At 52.1% G+C, this 15,819-nt stretch overlaps 1 protein-coding gene across 4 annotated transcripts in view; it reads right to left on the reverse strand.

Annotated features, from left to right (window-relative positions):
- Nucleotides 1–8,530: 8,530 nt before the first annotated feature.
- BCL11B (BCL11 transcription factor B) overlaps nt 8,531–15,819 on the reverse strand; it is a 90,884-nt gene continuing 83,595 nt past the window's right edge. For all 4 annotated transcript variants that reach the window (XM_072762270.1, XM_072762268.1, XM_072762269.1 and 1 more), the window contains one exon: nt 8,531–10,735. In XM_072762270.1, the coding sequence (XP_072618371.1) occupies nt 8,646–10,735 (2,090 nt within the window). In that variant the 3' untranslated portion in view covers nt 8,531–8,645. The remainder of the gene's footprint in view (nt 10,736–15,819) is intronic.

Genomic DNA, 15,819 nt, shown 5'->3' on the forward strand with positions numbered 1-15,819 from the left:
GACATGTCTTACTTAAAATTTTTTTAATTATAAAAGATCACAGAGACACAAACCTATTTTCATTATGGCCTGTGAGGAAAAAAACATAGTAAAGAAAGACAGTTTAGACTGTGGCAGTGTGAAATGGGCTGAGGACTGGGTTTCCTGATCTGTGATGAAGAACAATGTCCCTCTAGCTTCCTGCTGGAGCCTGTGCTCCCATCCAAAAGACAGAATGCTCATCATCTGTTCACTCTCTGCCTCCCCAGCTGACTGAGAGTCAGCCAGGGCATGGGCTGCATCCCCACAGCCTAGCAGAGCTGGGCACTTTGTAGGAACCCCAGGATAGTTAAGGGAATAAATAACTGAATAGATCAGTGGCTATCTTATCCTGTCCACTGAAAGGTAAACCCCTGGAAGGAGGGGTGCATCTTATTAATCTGTAACTTCCCAACAGAGTCTGTGGCACAGCACAGGCCCTTGATGAATGTTTATTAAATGAGCAACTTGTAGTTGGATGGACAGACAAATGGATGGATGGATGGCTGAGTGGATGGATGAGTGGATGGACATAGGAATGGATGGATGTGATGGATGGACGGATGGATAAATGGATGGGTGTGCTATGCTTTAGGGTTTCAGACAGGATTCCTATGGGAAATGATAATATACCAGATGACTTGTAAGGATCCTAGTCAGCTATAGGATTCTGCTTTTCCATGGGCTTCACTGTACTTTCCCAACATCCATGCATCGTCCCCTATCCTGCCCTCTGCAAGACACGCCTTTCCCCCCTCACTGTCCTCATGTTCCTGGTGAATCCTTACGCATCTTTTGAGGAGTAACACAGTTTCCCTAATCCCCCGTCTCCCTAACTAATCAGCTGCTCCTTCTCCCAGGCTCTTCTCACTGCCCATATTACCCCGTCCTGCAGTCTGATTTCATAACCCATTTCTCTCATTGAACAAGGAGTTCCTTAAGAGCAAAGACCGGCCCAAGACCTCCCTCTGTGCCCAGGCCTGACATCCGGCTCAATCTTTGCTTGGGGACTAAATCGACTTCTGAGCTCAGCCAGTTTTAACTTACATAGTGCATCCTAGACCATCTGATCCAGAATCCTATTAAAATTGTTTTTAAGGTTATGCAATCCAGGCAGCTACTCAGACTTCACCTGCACACAAGGTCAGAGTCTTCGTTTCCCTGGCTTGAAAGTTACATAAGTTTCATTATCTAGTTTATCACATTAACATGTTTTAAAGTTCTGTTCATCTAGTTTTCTCTCCAAGGCAGAAGGGAATTTCTAACTTTAATTGCTGAACTTAAGCTCAAGAATGAGGAGCTCAGAAGCCTGTTCTAATGCCCCAGTTGTGACTGGGACTGCCTGGAAAATGTGCAGACCCTGTGACTTGCAAGGTGGCTGGGGATTCCCTGTTACGACCAGCAAAGAACACAAAAACCCATTCTCACCCTGATTTGTGTAATCCGAACAGGGAACATTTCTGACATCAGCACACGCACTGAATGCTGTTACTCTGCACACAGGACACTCTGGTCAGGGTCCCTTCAGATCACTGTAACTCTCTGTTTAATGTGTGGGGAAACTGAGACTCAGAAAAGAGAAAGGACTGACCTAAGGTCACGGAGCTACTGATGGGATGATGGTGAGAATGGGCTAGAGCCTCTCCTTTGCCCTACTGGCAACCCCCAAGCTTGGCCTGCTTAGAAGGGTTGCTGAGTGAAGTAAGCCAGTTGGAGGACAATCCTATGGTTTCACTCATATGGGGAATATAAGGAATACTGAAAGGGATTATAGGGGAAAGGAGGGGAACTGAGTGGGAAATATCAGTGAGGGAGACAGAACATGGGAGGCTCCTAACTCTGGGAAACAAATAAGGGGTAGTGGAAGGGGAGGTGGGGATGGGGTGACTGGGTGACGGGCACTGAAGGGGCACTTGACGGGATAAGCTCTGGGTGTTATACTATAGGTTGGCAAATCGAACTCCAACAAAAAAATATACAAAAAAAAAAAAAAGAAGAAGAAGAAGGGTTGACAGAGTAGACGGGCTTCAAGAAAGCAACTGAGCCTTTCAAGTCTGCTGATTGCCCAGTTTTCTGGGTGGGAAGACATACAAAGGATCAGACACCAGCTGGGGAAAGACTTGGAGCCCAGGCCTATGGGAGAGAAGAGAGTCCCTCTCTGAGAATTCTTATTCCTAAAGCCTGGTGCCAGGGTCCAAACCCCACTTCTTTTCCTCCAGTGCTTAGCCATGACCTTGGGGGAGTGGTGGTCTGTTGGGGGTGAAAACAGGACACAGAGGAACACGCTACCTTGTCTCTCCTATCATCTCTGTGGGCAGAACCCACAAAACATCTTAGGAAGCGTGGCTTGGCCTGTCTTCATTTTTTGCATAGTGTCCTTGCCAAGCCCCTTGGGCTGCCTAGGTTGGCACACGGATGGTTCACGGATGGCATCAAGGGATGGTACCAGAAAGTGACTCGAGTGGAATGTTGCATCTCCAAGAGCAGGAAATGCAAGAAGACCCAGTGGGTCTTCGATCCCTTCTCCCTCAGGGGTGGGCTCTGACTCTCGCTCACAAGGAGGTAACCTCGTGCCCGACTGGCTGCCAGCCAGCAGAACGCCCTCTTCCGTCTCCAGCCCCGCCGCTCCGGGCCCAGCTCTGGGAAAAGCCAAGTCTAAGGCTCTTTCCTTCTGAGACACCTTGTTTCCTCTTCTGGATCTGTGCGATTATCCCTGAAGAACTTTTCCTCGAGTGTGTTGACACTTAGCACATGGGAGGGAAGGGTGGTCCTCTTACGTGGTTTGTTAAGAGGCACAGATGGTCAGAGATGCCATCCAGTCCTACAACCTCACCCCACTGCTGGGGGGCCCGGGGGACCTGGCCACGGGCACGCAGCCGTCGGGGTGCTCACAGAAGGGCTTCCGTCACACTCGGATCCCCGGCTGCCTCCCCCCGTGGCTCCCGCTGGGTGTTCAGAGCACTTGAGCTGAATTAAACCAGACCCGAGTCCTGTCATTCCCGGACAGGTTACCTCTTCTTCTCAAACGGGGCCATACCCAAGGATCCCCTGGATCACGTTGGAAACTTCTGACGTCTGGATTCCACCTCCAGAGATTCTGATAGAAACTAGGTTTGGGAGCGGGGCCTGGGCGCTGGGACTCTCCAACCCCCTCGGGCGATTCCAATGTACAACCAGGACAACCAGGACGGAGAACCACGGACCTAAATCGCGCTGCCCTATGAGAGTCAGTAAAGAGAACCCTGGTCTCTGAGGCCCTCCTTCCAGTCTCCCCAGACGTGGGCGCCGGGGGTTCGGGTCCAGAGGCAAATGGAGAAGACCTTTCGATTCACCCTTGGAAATGAGCCGCCCATCCCCCACGCTTGAAAGACACAGAAAAGGACAAGGTTTGGAGATCAAGTTAAATGTCCAATTTATTTTTATAACTTGAAACCAGAACAAACTTGGTTTTGAACAAGCGTACAAATGAAATGGCAGACACATGCTGAACTCAACATTGTGACATTAAGGGAAAAAAGAGGCCCAAAATCTTGTACAGAGAATAAAAGGAACAATAAATATTTTACTAAGCCATATTGAAATGACCTCCTGTCATCTCAACATTTTATCCATAATAAAAAAAAAAAAAGTGCCCGTTTCTTAAACAGAGCACAAATACCAAGCAATAATAAATAGTTCCAAACTTGTAGTAAAAGACAGAACCTCCAAGTAAACAACAAAAGCTCATACAATAAGTAATAGAAAAGGTAATAAAAATATATCGCCTTGCCAGTACAAATGCAAACAACTTAAATCAAGGTAACTTTGCTTTGCAGGGTTGAGATACAAAGAGCACCAAAATCACGGTTTGCCTGTGCGCAACAAAACCTTTGCTACGGACCGGGATGAAAGGCTGACTTCCTTCCTTTTCACATTTTGCTTAGAGTACTTCAGCCTTCTCCTCTCCCCACGAAAGACCCTCTACTGGCGGGTGGCGGGTTCCAATTTGGGGGCAACTTTGAACAAAGTTGTGGCAGTATGGAAACCAGCCTGGGGTCGGCTGGGTCACCCAGGCTCGGGGCCTCTCTCACTGGGGTCTCCTCTGCTCCAGTGCTGGCTTTTTAAACATGAAAGAGAAGCATAATGCTCTTTTCTCTGCAGACGACAGAGACACAATCGTTGTGCTTTAGGATGGCTTAGTCCTGGCATTCTGGTGACTTTGTGGAAGCTGGTGAGGGCTGGCTAGCTTTCGCAACTACAGGAGGACCACCTTGGAGGCTCTCCAGGACCTTCGGAGGGTGGCCCCCCACCCCACCCCCAGGAAAGGGTGGCCCCCCGGGGGGTGTCCAGGTCGGGCAGGTGGGAAACTGACATCTCCGCTTTTTCTCTGTTCACTTGGCAAAGGTCAGTGGCAAAGGAGGGGAGGGCGTACGGAAACAGAAGAGCTCCCGGAAGAAAGATTTCCGCATTTGGTAACGAACTGCCCCAAAAGATGCTTGGTTATCCTTTCCTAACCTTGAAGGAATGGTTTTACAGTTCCTGAAATAAAAAAAAAAAAAAAAAAAAAAAGAAAAGAAAGAAAAAGAAAAAAGAAAAAAAAAGGCTTCCTGATATAGGTTTCATTAAAAAAAAATGTTATTATTCCCTCATCCAAAAAACCACCACTTTTATTATCTTAAAGCTACTTGGCTTTACAAAAAAAAGGGGGGGGGGACAAAGGGGGGGAAAGAAGAGAAATTAAAGAATTAAATAAAAATGAAGAGGACAAAAGAAAGGATTGACAAGGGGCTGGAGAAGGGGGGTGGGGGTAGGAAACAGAGAGGAAGGAGAGAGAGCTCTGGAAAGGCACCGAATTCATCCCAGGCCCTCGGCACTCAGAAACTGACGGACGCAGGTTTCAGCGAGAAAAGCAGCAGAGCAGGGAAGAAAGACAAGAGGCCAACACTCTCCACGAGTGCCAGGCCCTGGTGGTGACGGGGACTCCCTCCTGACACCCGGTCTCCGCTGGTCTCGCGTCCCCGGCCCCGTGCCTGGCTGATCCACCAGCGCCTTTTGTCTGTTTAATGTTTTCTCAGGGACTAGAGGAAGCTCGGGTTTGCGATCCTTCCTGCGCTTAAGGGCGGGCGGGAGACGGGGTGACTGGCCACAGTGGGGACAGGAGAGAAGGGGACGCTCTCCCGCTCTCTCCTAACACCTGACATCCTACAGATGGCCTCTTGGGGAACGAGAGGACTCTGTGAAATGTTACCGACATCTTTACAAAAACGGATTTCTCCACTCAACACGAATAAAGAAATTTCCCATCCGGTCTGCTGTGGCCACACCAGGGAGCCTTGATGCAAGGTTCGGGGCGTTCGGAGGAGAAGCCCTGATCCCACAGTCCTTTGTATAGGCCAATTCCGACAAAAATATATACAACTAAAATGATCTGTGAGCCAAAGCATTTAACGACTTGCTTTTTGTTTCTTTTCCTCAAAGGTTGTCAAACAACCCTTTTTCTCCTGTACAATAGGACTAAACATACAAATTTTTTTTTTGCAATATTTTATCCTGCCAAATTAAAAAAATATATTATGGCAGCCTGTTTGTTTTTGTTTTTTTTTTCTTTTTATTTCCAAATTCACTAACAAAAAGGTACATTAAATCCCTTTAAAAGGACAAGCTTACAGTTAAAAAATTACAAGCTCCAGTAAAAATACAGCAAGTGCCTACATCATATGAACCAACCAATATATCCATTCCAGAGGGGGGCAGGGAGAGAAAAATAAGTAAAGGTCAGAAATGTGATTTTTTTTTCTGCAAAGCAATAACAATATTAAGCACTTTTTTTTCTACATACTTTTTCTACATGGTGTAGCAATCCCCTTTTAATCCCCAAATACAAGTTTCTATACATTTTTTTGAAATAAAAATTCAACACCCAAGGCAGAAAAGAATTTACTAAAACTCCGACTTTACAGTTACTGTGACAAGAACAAATTGATAGACCCACCATTTAAAATTACTGCAACATTTTCAAGGAAAAGAAAAGGGTTTTTTTTTTTTCTTGTTTTGTAAAATGCCCAGGCATTCTCGATTATTACAAATACTGGTCCACTTGTACAGTAATCAAGAAATTTTAATATATATAATATATACTAAAACCCCGTCACCAAAAAGAAAACAATATACACGCAGCCACTGTGGCATTTTCTTATAACCTAGTAAGCAAACTTGGAAAAAAAAAAAAAAGATCGCTCCAACACACATACACACAATTTTTTTTTTTACCCTTGTATGTATCCAATACTGTAAACGTATTTTTAAGACAGAGTGCACTAGATTTAACTTTAGAAAAGAAATTAGCCGTTGTTCCTGAATTTTTGTTTTTCATTCAACGATATCAACGTGTAACTTGTGTCACTTGAGTTTTAATTCAGCAGTAAATCACCTCCACGCCAAATCTAAGCAGCGTTGTCCCACAAACAAAAGGGGTTGAGGGTAATTCAGCTAAGGATGTCCGCGGTTGTGCTGGGCTTATCTCTTCATTTGATTGGGTCTTATGGCATTTTCATGTCCTCTATCTTCAACCAGGATTTTTTTTTTTTAATTTAATGAAAAGGAAATGTGGCTTTGTTTGTGTCTAAAGAATGTACTTTTCTTGTTTTACTCTTTTAAAAAGTCTTTTCATTTTCAAAAAAAAAAAAAAGTTTTGCATTGGTCTCAAGAGACTCAAATAGGAAGATCAGTTTTCAAGGCACTCACATCGAATTGAATGGCAGTAGAAAAACCGTCCAATAAATTATTTTATTTTCTTCTTTATAGTGTCAGTATTGTGAATGCCACGCTTAGCAACACTGACACTCAATCTCAGCCGTCCTTACAGGTTAACCCACCTCTGGGCCAAAGACAAGAATATGCTGCAATTTCTTGTTTAGAAGCCATTTAATTTAAATGCAAACAAAAGCTTTAAAGTGCGGGTCAACAGAATTCGAATGTCTAATCTTGACAGTTCAATGTTTAGTACCTTCCAACCTAATGGGATAGGGGAAAAAAAAATTGGGGAAGTAGCGCTGGGCACCTTCGGATGGAACTCTTTCCCTGCTTTTCCAGTCAAAGGGGAACAGAAATTCGCAAGATATCCCCCCCACCCCCCTCCATACAATGTCATCAGTGTGCATTCAATGAGAGAATACCGCCTTCTCTCCGTTCACCTCATTGGGGCACTTGTCTGCTTGAGACATGGTCAATCATCACTGGTAGAAACATGCGACTTGGGATTTTTGTGGCGGGGGTGGGGGGTGGTGATGGAGAGAGAGAGAGAGAGAGAGAGAGAGAGAGAGAGAGAGAGAAGCCATCAAGCCAGAAGAAGCCTGAAAGAACACCACTGGTCCCTTCCTATGTCACTGCAGGTCACCTCCATCTACCCAAGAAAAGTACCCTCGGCCCGTTTTCTTAGGCCTAATCCACAGCCAAGAGCACAGATGGCATCCCAGGGCACAAGGACACTCCGAGGAAAGGACAGTACCTACTGGTGATGCACAACCAGAGCATGCTCTCAGGCCATCTCCCCGGCAGCTCTCAAAAATTCCCATTTCTCTGGCAGTGCTGAGTTTCATGGGGGGGGGGGGGGTGTCCTCTAGCTCTCCCCCCACCACCACCACTGAAACATTTCCTTATAAAATGTAAAGGTTTGAAATCAACACAGGAAAGGCCTCTGTGACTCAGGACAGGCCATCAGTGCTACATCTCCATTCTGATTCTGAAACAAAGTGCTATAACTTTAAAGATTGTTATCCGCTGTACATCCACTCCCCCCCACCCAACCCTCCCCAAAGAAACCCCCAGCATGCCACTCTTTATTTCAGGACCAAAGGAAAAGAAACAAGGTGAAAAAAAAAAAAAAAAAAAAACTACAAAAAAAAGTAAACAACTTCAAAAGTCATTTAAGTGTTGGCTTCTTCACAAGAAATTACACATGCTTAGCTTAAAATCTCAAAAAAGCAGCGCCCTCCCCCCCAAATTATAATTTAAAAGATAAGCTTCCCTTCTCTATCGCTTGGGAGTCATTGCTTTAGGCTACTACTGGGTTAAAAAAAAAAAAAAAAAAGAAGCAAACAACCACCAAAAAAAAACAAAAAACAAAAACAAAAACAAAAATAAAAAATAAGATAAAATTAATAACAATCAACCAACCAACCAAACAAAAAGAAAACAAGGAGGGATGGATACCCAACAAAAATCTCTGGAAAGAACTTCAACAGAAAGAATAATAATAAAAAGGTATCTGCACATGCCAAAAAAAAAAAAAAAAAAAAAAAAGGAAAAGAAAATTACAAAACCCAATAAATACAGAAATTATTGCACAGTTAAAAGGCTCCACAATTTTTACTGCCTCAATCAACCCTCGGGTTTCCATAGGACTTCGCAGACACAGGTTGGGGTGCGGGGGGGGGGGGGGTGTGGGGGGGCGGGGCGGCCGCGTCCCCTGGGGCCCCCTCCGGGGGGGCGGGGCCCGCGCGCGGGGGGGCGGGGCCGCAGGGCGGGTGGGAGGGGCCGCGGCTGCGCAGACGCGCGGGGCGGGCGTCTCGGTCCGGGGGTCAGCGTTCTGTCGCTTGGCAACGGCTCCCCTGTCCAGGCGCGCGGCGCCGGGGCCCGCGCACGCGCGCTTAGCTCCTCTCGGCCTGCTCGATTTTGACGTCGTTAGTCAGCAAGTGCTCGCCGTGCCACTTTTTCATGTGTTTCTCCAGGGTGCTGTAGACGCTGAAGGGCATCTGGCAGATGTCGCAGCGGTACACCTCCTTGCCGATCTGCCCGTGCGTCTTCATGTGGCGCGTGAGCTTGCTGCTCTGCGCGCACGCGTAGTTGCACAGCTCGCACTTGTAAGGCCGCTCGCCGGTGTGGCTCCGCCGGTGCACCGTCAGGTTGCTGCAGTTCTTGAACACCTTGCCGCAGTACTCGCACGTGTCGCTGCGCCGGCCCTCCTTGGAGCTCGGCCGCCCGGGGCCCGGGCCGCCCAGGTGCGGCGTGCTGCCCCCGCTGGCCGTGCCGCTGCGGCCCGACAGCCCGCCGTCCAGCAGGTCCCCGGGCGGCGTGGAGAAGCGCAGGCTGCCGTTCTCGGACGAGTGCTCGGACGACGTGGCGAAGGGCGACTGGCGCGCGTCCGTGAAGCCCAGGAACGGGTCCTTCATGAAGTGCCGCGACGCGGCGTAGCCCACGAGCCACTGCGAGTACACGTTCTCGGACGGGATGAGCGCGGCGGGCGGCAGCTCCAGGTCCTTCTCCACCTTGATGCGCTTGGCGGCGCTGTTGAGCCCGGGGCTGGGCAGCGGCGCGGGCTTGCGCGGGAACAGCCCCGGGAAGGGCTCGGCGCCCGGCGCGAAGCCGCCGCCGCGCCCGTTGACCGCGCCGCCGGGGCCCGCGTCCCCGCAGCCGCCCGCGTCGTCGTCGTCGCCCGCGTCCCCGCCGCCGCCGCCGCCCGGGGTGCGCTTGAGGAAGGCGCCGCGCTTGGGCTTGTCGGCCAGCAGCTCGCCGTACTGCGGCAGCGCGCCCAGCCCCACGTTCTCCATGACCTTGCCGAGCACCAGCGCCTTCTCGTCGGCCAGCGCCTTGGCCGCGCCGCCCACGCCCACGCCCACCCCCACGCCGCCCGCCACGCCCACCCCGCCCACGCCCACGCCCACGCCCACGCCGCCGTTCTCGCGGTTGCGGCTCAGCTCCGAGTCCATGCTGAAGCTCGACTCGGGCCGGCTCTCGTTCTCCAGCAGCAGCTCCTCCTCCTCCTCCTCCTCCTCCTCGTCGTCCTCCTCGGGCTCGTGGCCCAGCGACGGGTCGCTCTCGTGGTGGCGGAAGTCGCCGTCGGCCGCCTTGAGGCCCTCGCCGGCCAGCTCGCTGGTGCCGGGCTCCGGGGAGCTGGCGGCCGAGAGCCCGTCGTCGGAGCGGCCGGCCAGCGAGCCCGCCTTGTGCATGTGCGTCTTCATGTGGCGCTTGAGCTTGCTCGCCTGCGAGCACGCGTGGTCGCACAGCTGGCACTTGTAGGGCTTCTCGCCCGTGTGGCTGCGCCGGTGCACGATGAGATTGCTCTGGAACTTGAAGGTCTTGCCGCAGAACTCGCACGACTTGCTCTTGGCGGGCGGCTGCGGCGGCGGCGTGCCGCCGGGGGGCATGGGCGGCAGCGGCGGCGTGCTCAGGAACGGGGACTTGGGGCTGGGCTGGAAGGGGTTCAGGAGCCGGTGCATAGGGTTGCCGCGGCCCGGGGACACGGGCGGCGGCGTGGAGCTGTTGCCCGCCAGCTCGCGGAGCCGCCGCGAGAAGTCCATGGCGGGCGAGTCGATGGCCATGGGGTTGAGGCGCATGACTCGGTCGAAGGCACTGGGGTGCTGGGCGACGAGCCCCATCTCCTCGGCGCTGAGGCGGTGCGGGTCCAGGTGGTGGCGCGGCGGCGGGCTGAAGAGCGGCGGCGTGCCGGGCAGGCGGCCCTCGCCGAAGCCCGGGTGGTCCCGCAGGATGGGGCCCGTCATGCGCAGCAGGTTGAAGGGGTTGCTGTCGCCCAGGAAATTCATGAGCGGGGACTGGGCCACGGCCTCGGGTCCCAGCGGCGGCGGGATGGTGAGCCGCGGCGTGAGCGAGCTGCTGGCCGGCCCGGGCTCCAGGTAGATGCGGAAGCCGTGCGTGTTCTGCGCGTGCTGCAGCAGGAACCACGCGCTGTTGAAGGGCTGCTTGCATGTTGTGCAAATGTAGCTGGAAGGCTCATCTTTACCTGGGGAGACACACGGACAGAAAGGCAGAGAGAGCGTGAGAAGCGGGCGGGGCCGCTGCCCGGGAGGTGCACAGCGCGGGGCGAGGCGAGTCCCGGTGCGCAGGCGCGCGGGGGTGGGGGTGGGGGGGCTTCGGAGGAGCAGGCCCGGGACCTCCGGCCCCCACGCGAGGGACCCTCCGGCCAAGACCCCACCCGGCTGGCTGGAGGGCTGTGGCCAGGTGGCCCCGGCAAAGCCCGGATGGCCCGGCGACCTCCACAAGCAACCCCACGGTCCCTAGACCTCGGCTTGCCCCCTCCCCCCCCCCCAAAAAAGTGGCTCCAATCCCCATTATCTCAGAAGCCACACGAGGCCGCGTTTGTGGGAATGCCCCATGGCAGTGATAAAGCGAAGACACTGGAAACAGACCAGGGTTTGTCAACCAAGGCACTACTGACATCTGAACCAGCCAGGATGATTGGGGGGTTGGGGGGCAGGTCCCACACATTGTAGAATGTTGAGCAGCATCCCTAGCTTCTACCTACCACAAGCCAGTCGCATTCCCTCCCCCAGTTATGAGGATCCCAAATCTCTCCAGGCATCACCAAATGCTCTCTGGGGGGGGGGGGGGCAAAACCACAGCTCACTTCTCCCCCCCCCCCAACTTGAGGACCACGGATTAGGCAGGATTTGATCCAAGAAGGTTCTAAAATTCACAAGTCAAACTCAACTGCCTGGCAAACTTTTTTTTTTAAAGAGAAACAGCTCATACCTGTGCATCATTTGGGATTGAGCAACGGGAAATTCTAGGGTTGCATACACCAGCGTATACGCAGAAAGTACCATCATCACATTTAAACACGGATGCGTAGAACAGAAGGAATTTAGCCTGTTAGGAAGCTCACTGCCCCCCACCCCCCCACCTATGGCCTCACACACACCCCTACCCACCGTGTGGAATCCGGCCCCCACAGGCCCCTGGGACCGGGTGGGATGACAGGGCCGCTGGCCTACGTGAAGCCCTTTTGCTGGCCTGCTAACGGGAGATCAGATCTGACGAGGTGGTCAGGATGAACGGTGGCAAGTGTGGATGTTACCTACTGGCTCTGGTGACATCGGGAGCAAATCTTAGTGGACACTTGTGGCACTAAGCCAAAAACGTGACTGTCTCTGCCCATCATCGAGGCAGCCACAAAATGGAAGCTGGACGTTTCACCAGAACCGGCCGTACTGCCAGCCGGCCCCCCTGGAGCTTGGGGGACAGCCTGCTGCTCCTCCAGGCTCAGCCTCTCCCAATGCTTTATGTAAGGGGGCAGGTGCGGGCAGGCCCTGCTTTCTGCCAGGAGATTCACTCACTAGCCAGGGAGGGGAAAGGCAACGAGACATCACAGCCCCCATCCTGAAAACCCCCTCTTGTTTTTTTTTTTTTAAACTTTCCTGTACCTGGAAGGTTTTTAACGCTGATGGAAGAATGGTAGCCGCAGACTCCCTGGTGAAGCCAAAGGTGCAAATTAATTTCCAGACCCCAAATCAGTAAGGTGACCTGAGACTACAGCAGGATGTGGAGTGGAGAAGACCCCCCACCACTCCCAATCTCAGCCGGTCCCCAGAAGACCTTCCGAGATCCTGCACAGAGATTTATTTTGTTTTCTGCACACGAGTGATGGTCCCAGGGGGCTTCACGTTTCGCTGTAAAAACCAAGCGACTGCAGGACCCAATGCCCTGTTCTGCACAGGTTCGGCTGGACGGCCTCAGAGGGCAGACACTGCCCGCCCCACGCACTGCCTGGAGATCCTCTCAGAAACTCCAGAACCAACTGGGCCAGGACACCCGCCACCGGAAACCAAGACGTGCTGTCGGAGCGGGGTGCCCCACAGGGATGGGTTCGCTCTGGCCTCCTATTCCTATTTGGTGGAACGGAGACCAGGGGGCAGGGGGCTCAGAGACGCAAAAGAACTGTGAGATTTGGCTTCACTTGGTTTTTTTTTTTTGCAAACAGCTCAAGGAGAATTTCTGAGTCCATTTTCTTTCCCCAATGTACCCCAGTCCGTCTGGGCAATTCCCTCTCCAACGTACCCAACTCCCAACTCCAAGCTGTAGTCCCCGAGGAGGTTTCTCCCCTGCCTGGAAAGCGAACGGGAGGCCTTGGGAGGCCCTGCCTGCCATGTTTCTCACGGGGCGCCCACTCCACAGCGGTGCCAAGCCTGGGCCTTCCCGCCCAGCACGGCCCTCAGCTGGCAGAGAAGATGCCACCTCCTGTCCTAGCTTATTAGCTAATGTACTTGGGAGAACAGAGCCCTTTGCCTCAGAAGGCCTCACGAGAGAGCTGGCCAGAAGCCACGGTATTTAGAGTCCTCCTCAAATCCTTTTCTAGAGCAGGGCAAAATAAATATGTAATAAATAACAAGAAGATAAATAAAACGTCCCTTTCTGACACAGGAGCTAATAACACAAATGAAGCACCACATCCCACAAGGTCATAGATCTTCAAATTAAAGAGCGTTTCTGTCTCCTTCACCTTAGCTTTCAGAAACTCTTAATTAATCGATTTATGGCACAACAGCTGCTCTGGTGCTTCATTTTTTAAGTGGGACCACCTCCTCCTTTCCCCCAATCTCTCTGTACGTCGTCGTCATCATCTCCTTGGGCTTCAACTCCAGAGCGCTTCCTGCGTCCTGTTCCACGTATCTTCTAGAAAGTTCCACCGCTGGTGAGGGATGCAGCTATCAGAAGAAAATGCAGAACTCCCTGGCAGGCCGGGAATCAAGAAGACTGTTCTTCAGCCGAAATGGCCGATTAAAACAATTTTTTTTAACTCAAAATGGCAGCTGCTGGGAAGCATGTAGCTACATGTTCTAAAGAGCTCAGATGTTTCCACTTCTTGTTAAAAAAAAAAAAAAGGGAAAAAAATTTTAAAAGCTACTTCTAAAACCCTGGAGCGGCCAAGGGAAGAAGTTACCTGTCTGTAATTCGCCATCGGGTAGGGAAGAGCGACTTGTCCATCCAACCGGATCCCAGGGCCGCTGTTCATGCCGGGGTGAGCTCTTCCTTCCCCGCAGCCCTGAACTGCTTCGGCTCCCAGACTTCCCTCCGCACGATGGCAAGATTCACTGCAGGCGACGGCCTTCCCAGGATCTGACAGCTTCTGACTTTTCTTTTTTTAAATCTCGCAGCCCTCAAAGGCCCTCCCTAGACAACTCTCTTTTCACTCTCCCCCAGCTTTTTTTTTTTTTTTTCCCCTTAATAAAATGTTCATTTCCATATTACCACTTCATGGCTCTCTCTTGCCTAGAAGTAGCCGTGAGCACTAGGGCTGCTCACTTTTAACAAGTGAACAATGTCAGAAGTCTTTGAAGAGCCACTCAGAACATTTTTCCATTCAAAAACTCGCTAAATATTTTACACTCGCAGCGTACCCGTCACGGGCAGCTCATTTTTAAATGCAATGAGAGACCCTCGGCGAGAGGACCGGCTCCCTCCGTGTCCCAGGCCCAGAGGTCACCCCATCCCTCAAGCTCACGGCCACCTGCCCCAGAGGTGAGCTGGAGGCTCCACGAGGGGACGACCGCTTTGCCAGCGGCCCAGGCGGGACCCACTTCCTACCACGCTGCCACTGGGGCTGCTGAGGCTCCCCAAGACGGTGGTTGTCTGGATTATGGTGAAGTGGCGCGCCCGGCAACATCAAACCCGGCCTACAGACCTAGAAATGTCAGCTGCACTGCGATCACTAAATCAGGCTTGGCAACTCGGAACCCGGGGCCCGTGTCTGTCCTTAGTTGCTTGCTCGCGTCCTCAGACACTTTTACTCTCAGTTGGCAGGAACCCAGACTGGATCTTCTTTGCTCCACTGGCTCTAAAGGCAGTCCGTCTGTTTTTCTCGAGCTGTAAACCCTCCCTGCCACCTCTAGGCTCCGAGGGCCTGGGTGACGGCGTGGGTTCCTTCCTCGGCCTTGACATCACCGGCACAGTGAAGTTACTCACATCACCACCTCTTTGAGCCTCAATTTCCACATCAGGAGAGTGGGCCTAGGATGCCTGCCTCTGAAGAGGGCTGCCCCCCCCCCCCCCCACCGAGGAGATTCCTTACGGGGACACGCGCTGTGAATTAAGCACCACGACGACAACCTAGACTTACATGAGTTGGGCTTTGTAGGTTTTGATATTTAGCATCCATCCTTGAACCTGGCAGTGCACGTTTCAGGGATGCTTCTCTGTGTGAGTCTGGCGGTAATAAAACCCGGGAGGAATTCTAATGCAGCCTGCCTGGTGCAGGAGAGATTCCATGGCAGTGAAGACTTGCAAACGGTGAGGGAAATGCCATTTCTTATAGCGACACTCCGGGGCCGACCGGCAACCCGACCTCCAGCGATGGAGTGCGAGTCTCCCTCTGCTATCAGAGGCTAGTTTTTTGTGTTTTTTTAAATGAGCATTTAAATAATTGTTCCTCCTTATTATGCTAGTTACTCTAATAAGACCAATAAAGGTACCAGGGATGTTCAATGAAAAAACACACCTTTAATTGAGTAATTTATTCAGTGAAAAGGCCACAGCTGAGCGCGCCAGTTTAACGGGCCTCTCCAAAGGCCAAGTGACAGCACGTGGAAGGGCACTTGTGCCTGCAGGAGGTACAGCAAGGCTGTGCCACCTCCCAGCTCACGCAGGGCCATGGGTGAGAGCCCGCCCGGGGCCGTTCTCCAGGGCTGGATGCAAAATGGGAATCCGGACACTTGGACGCTCAGAGCTGGGTCTTGGCGTCGCGCAGCCCTGCACCGTTTGCAAAGCGCTCCGCAGCTGGTTTAGCGCTTTTTGCTCGCACTGGCACATTTTGTCATTACTCACCCAGACTCTGAGGAAGGCCAGGTGAGGGCTGAAACTCTAAATCTTCCCGACCCCAGGGACCCCAGGCTCGCTCCCCGCCCACCCTCCAGCACACAGCGCCCCCTGAGGGCTTGACCATTCTTGCTACACTTGTCAGGGCCTGTTTTACAATGCAAATGGCCAAGAAGGAGGTTGTACTGTCACCCTGTGTGTCCTCCTTCAGTGAAGCGCACAGGATTATCTTTCATGGGGCCCAGTGGGGGCCACCGCAGGCCTGGCCCCTGGAGG

Source organism: Vulpes vulpes, chromosome 6 (assembly GCF_048418805.1).
Source record: "Vulpes vulpes isolate BD-2025 chromosome 6, VulVul3, whole genome shotgun sequence".
NCBI lineage: Eukaryota > Metazoa > Chordata > Mammalia > Carnivora > Canidae > Vulpes > Vulpes vulpes.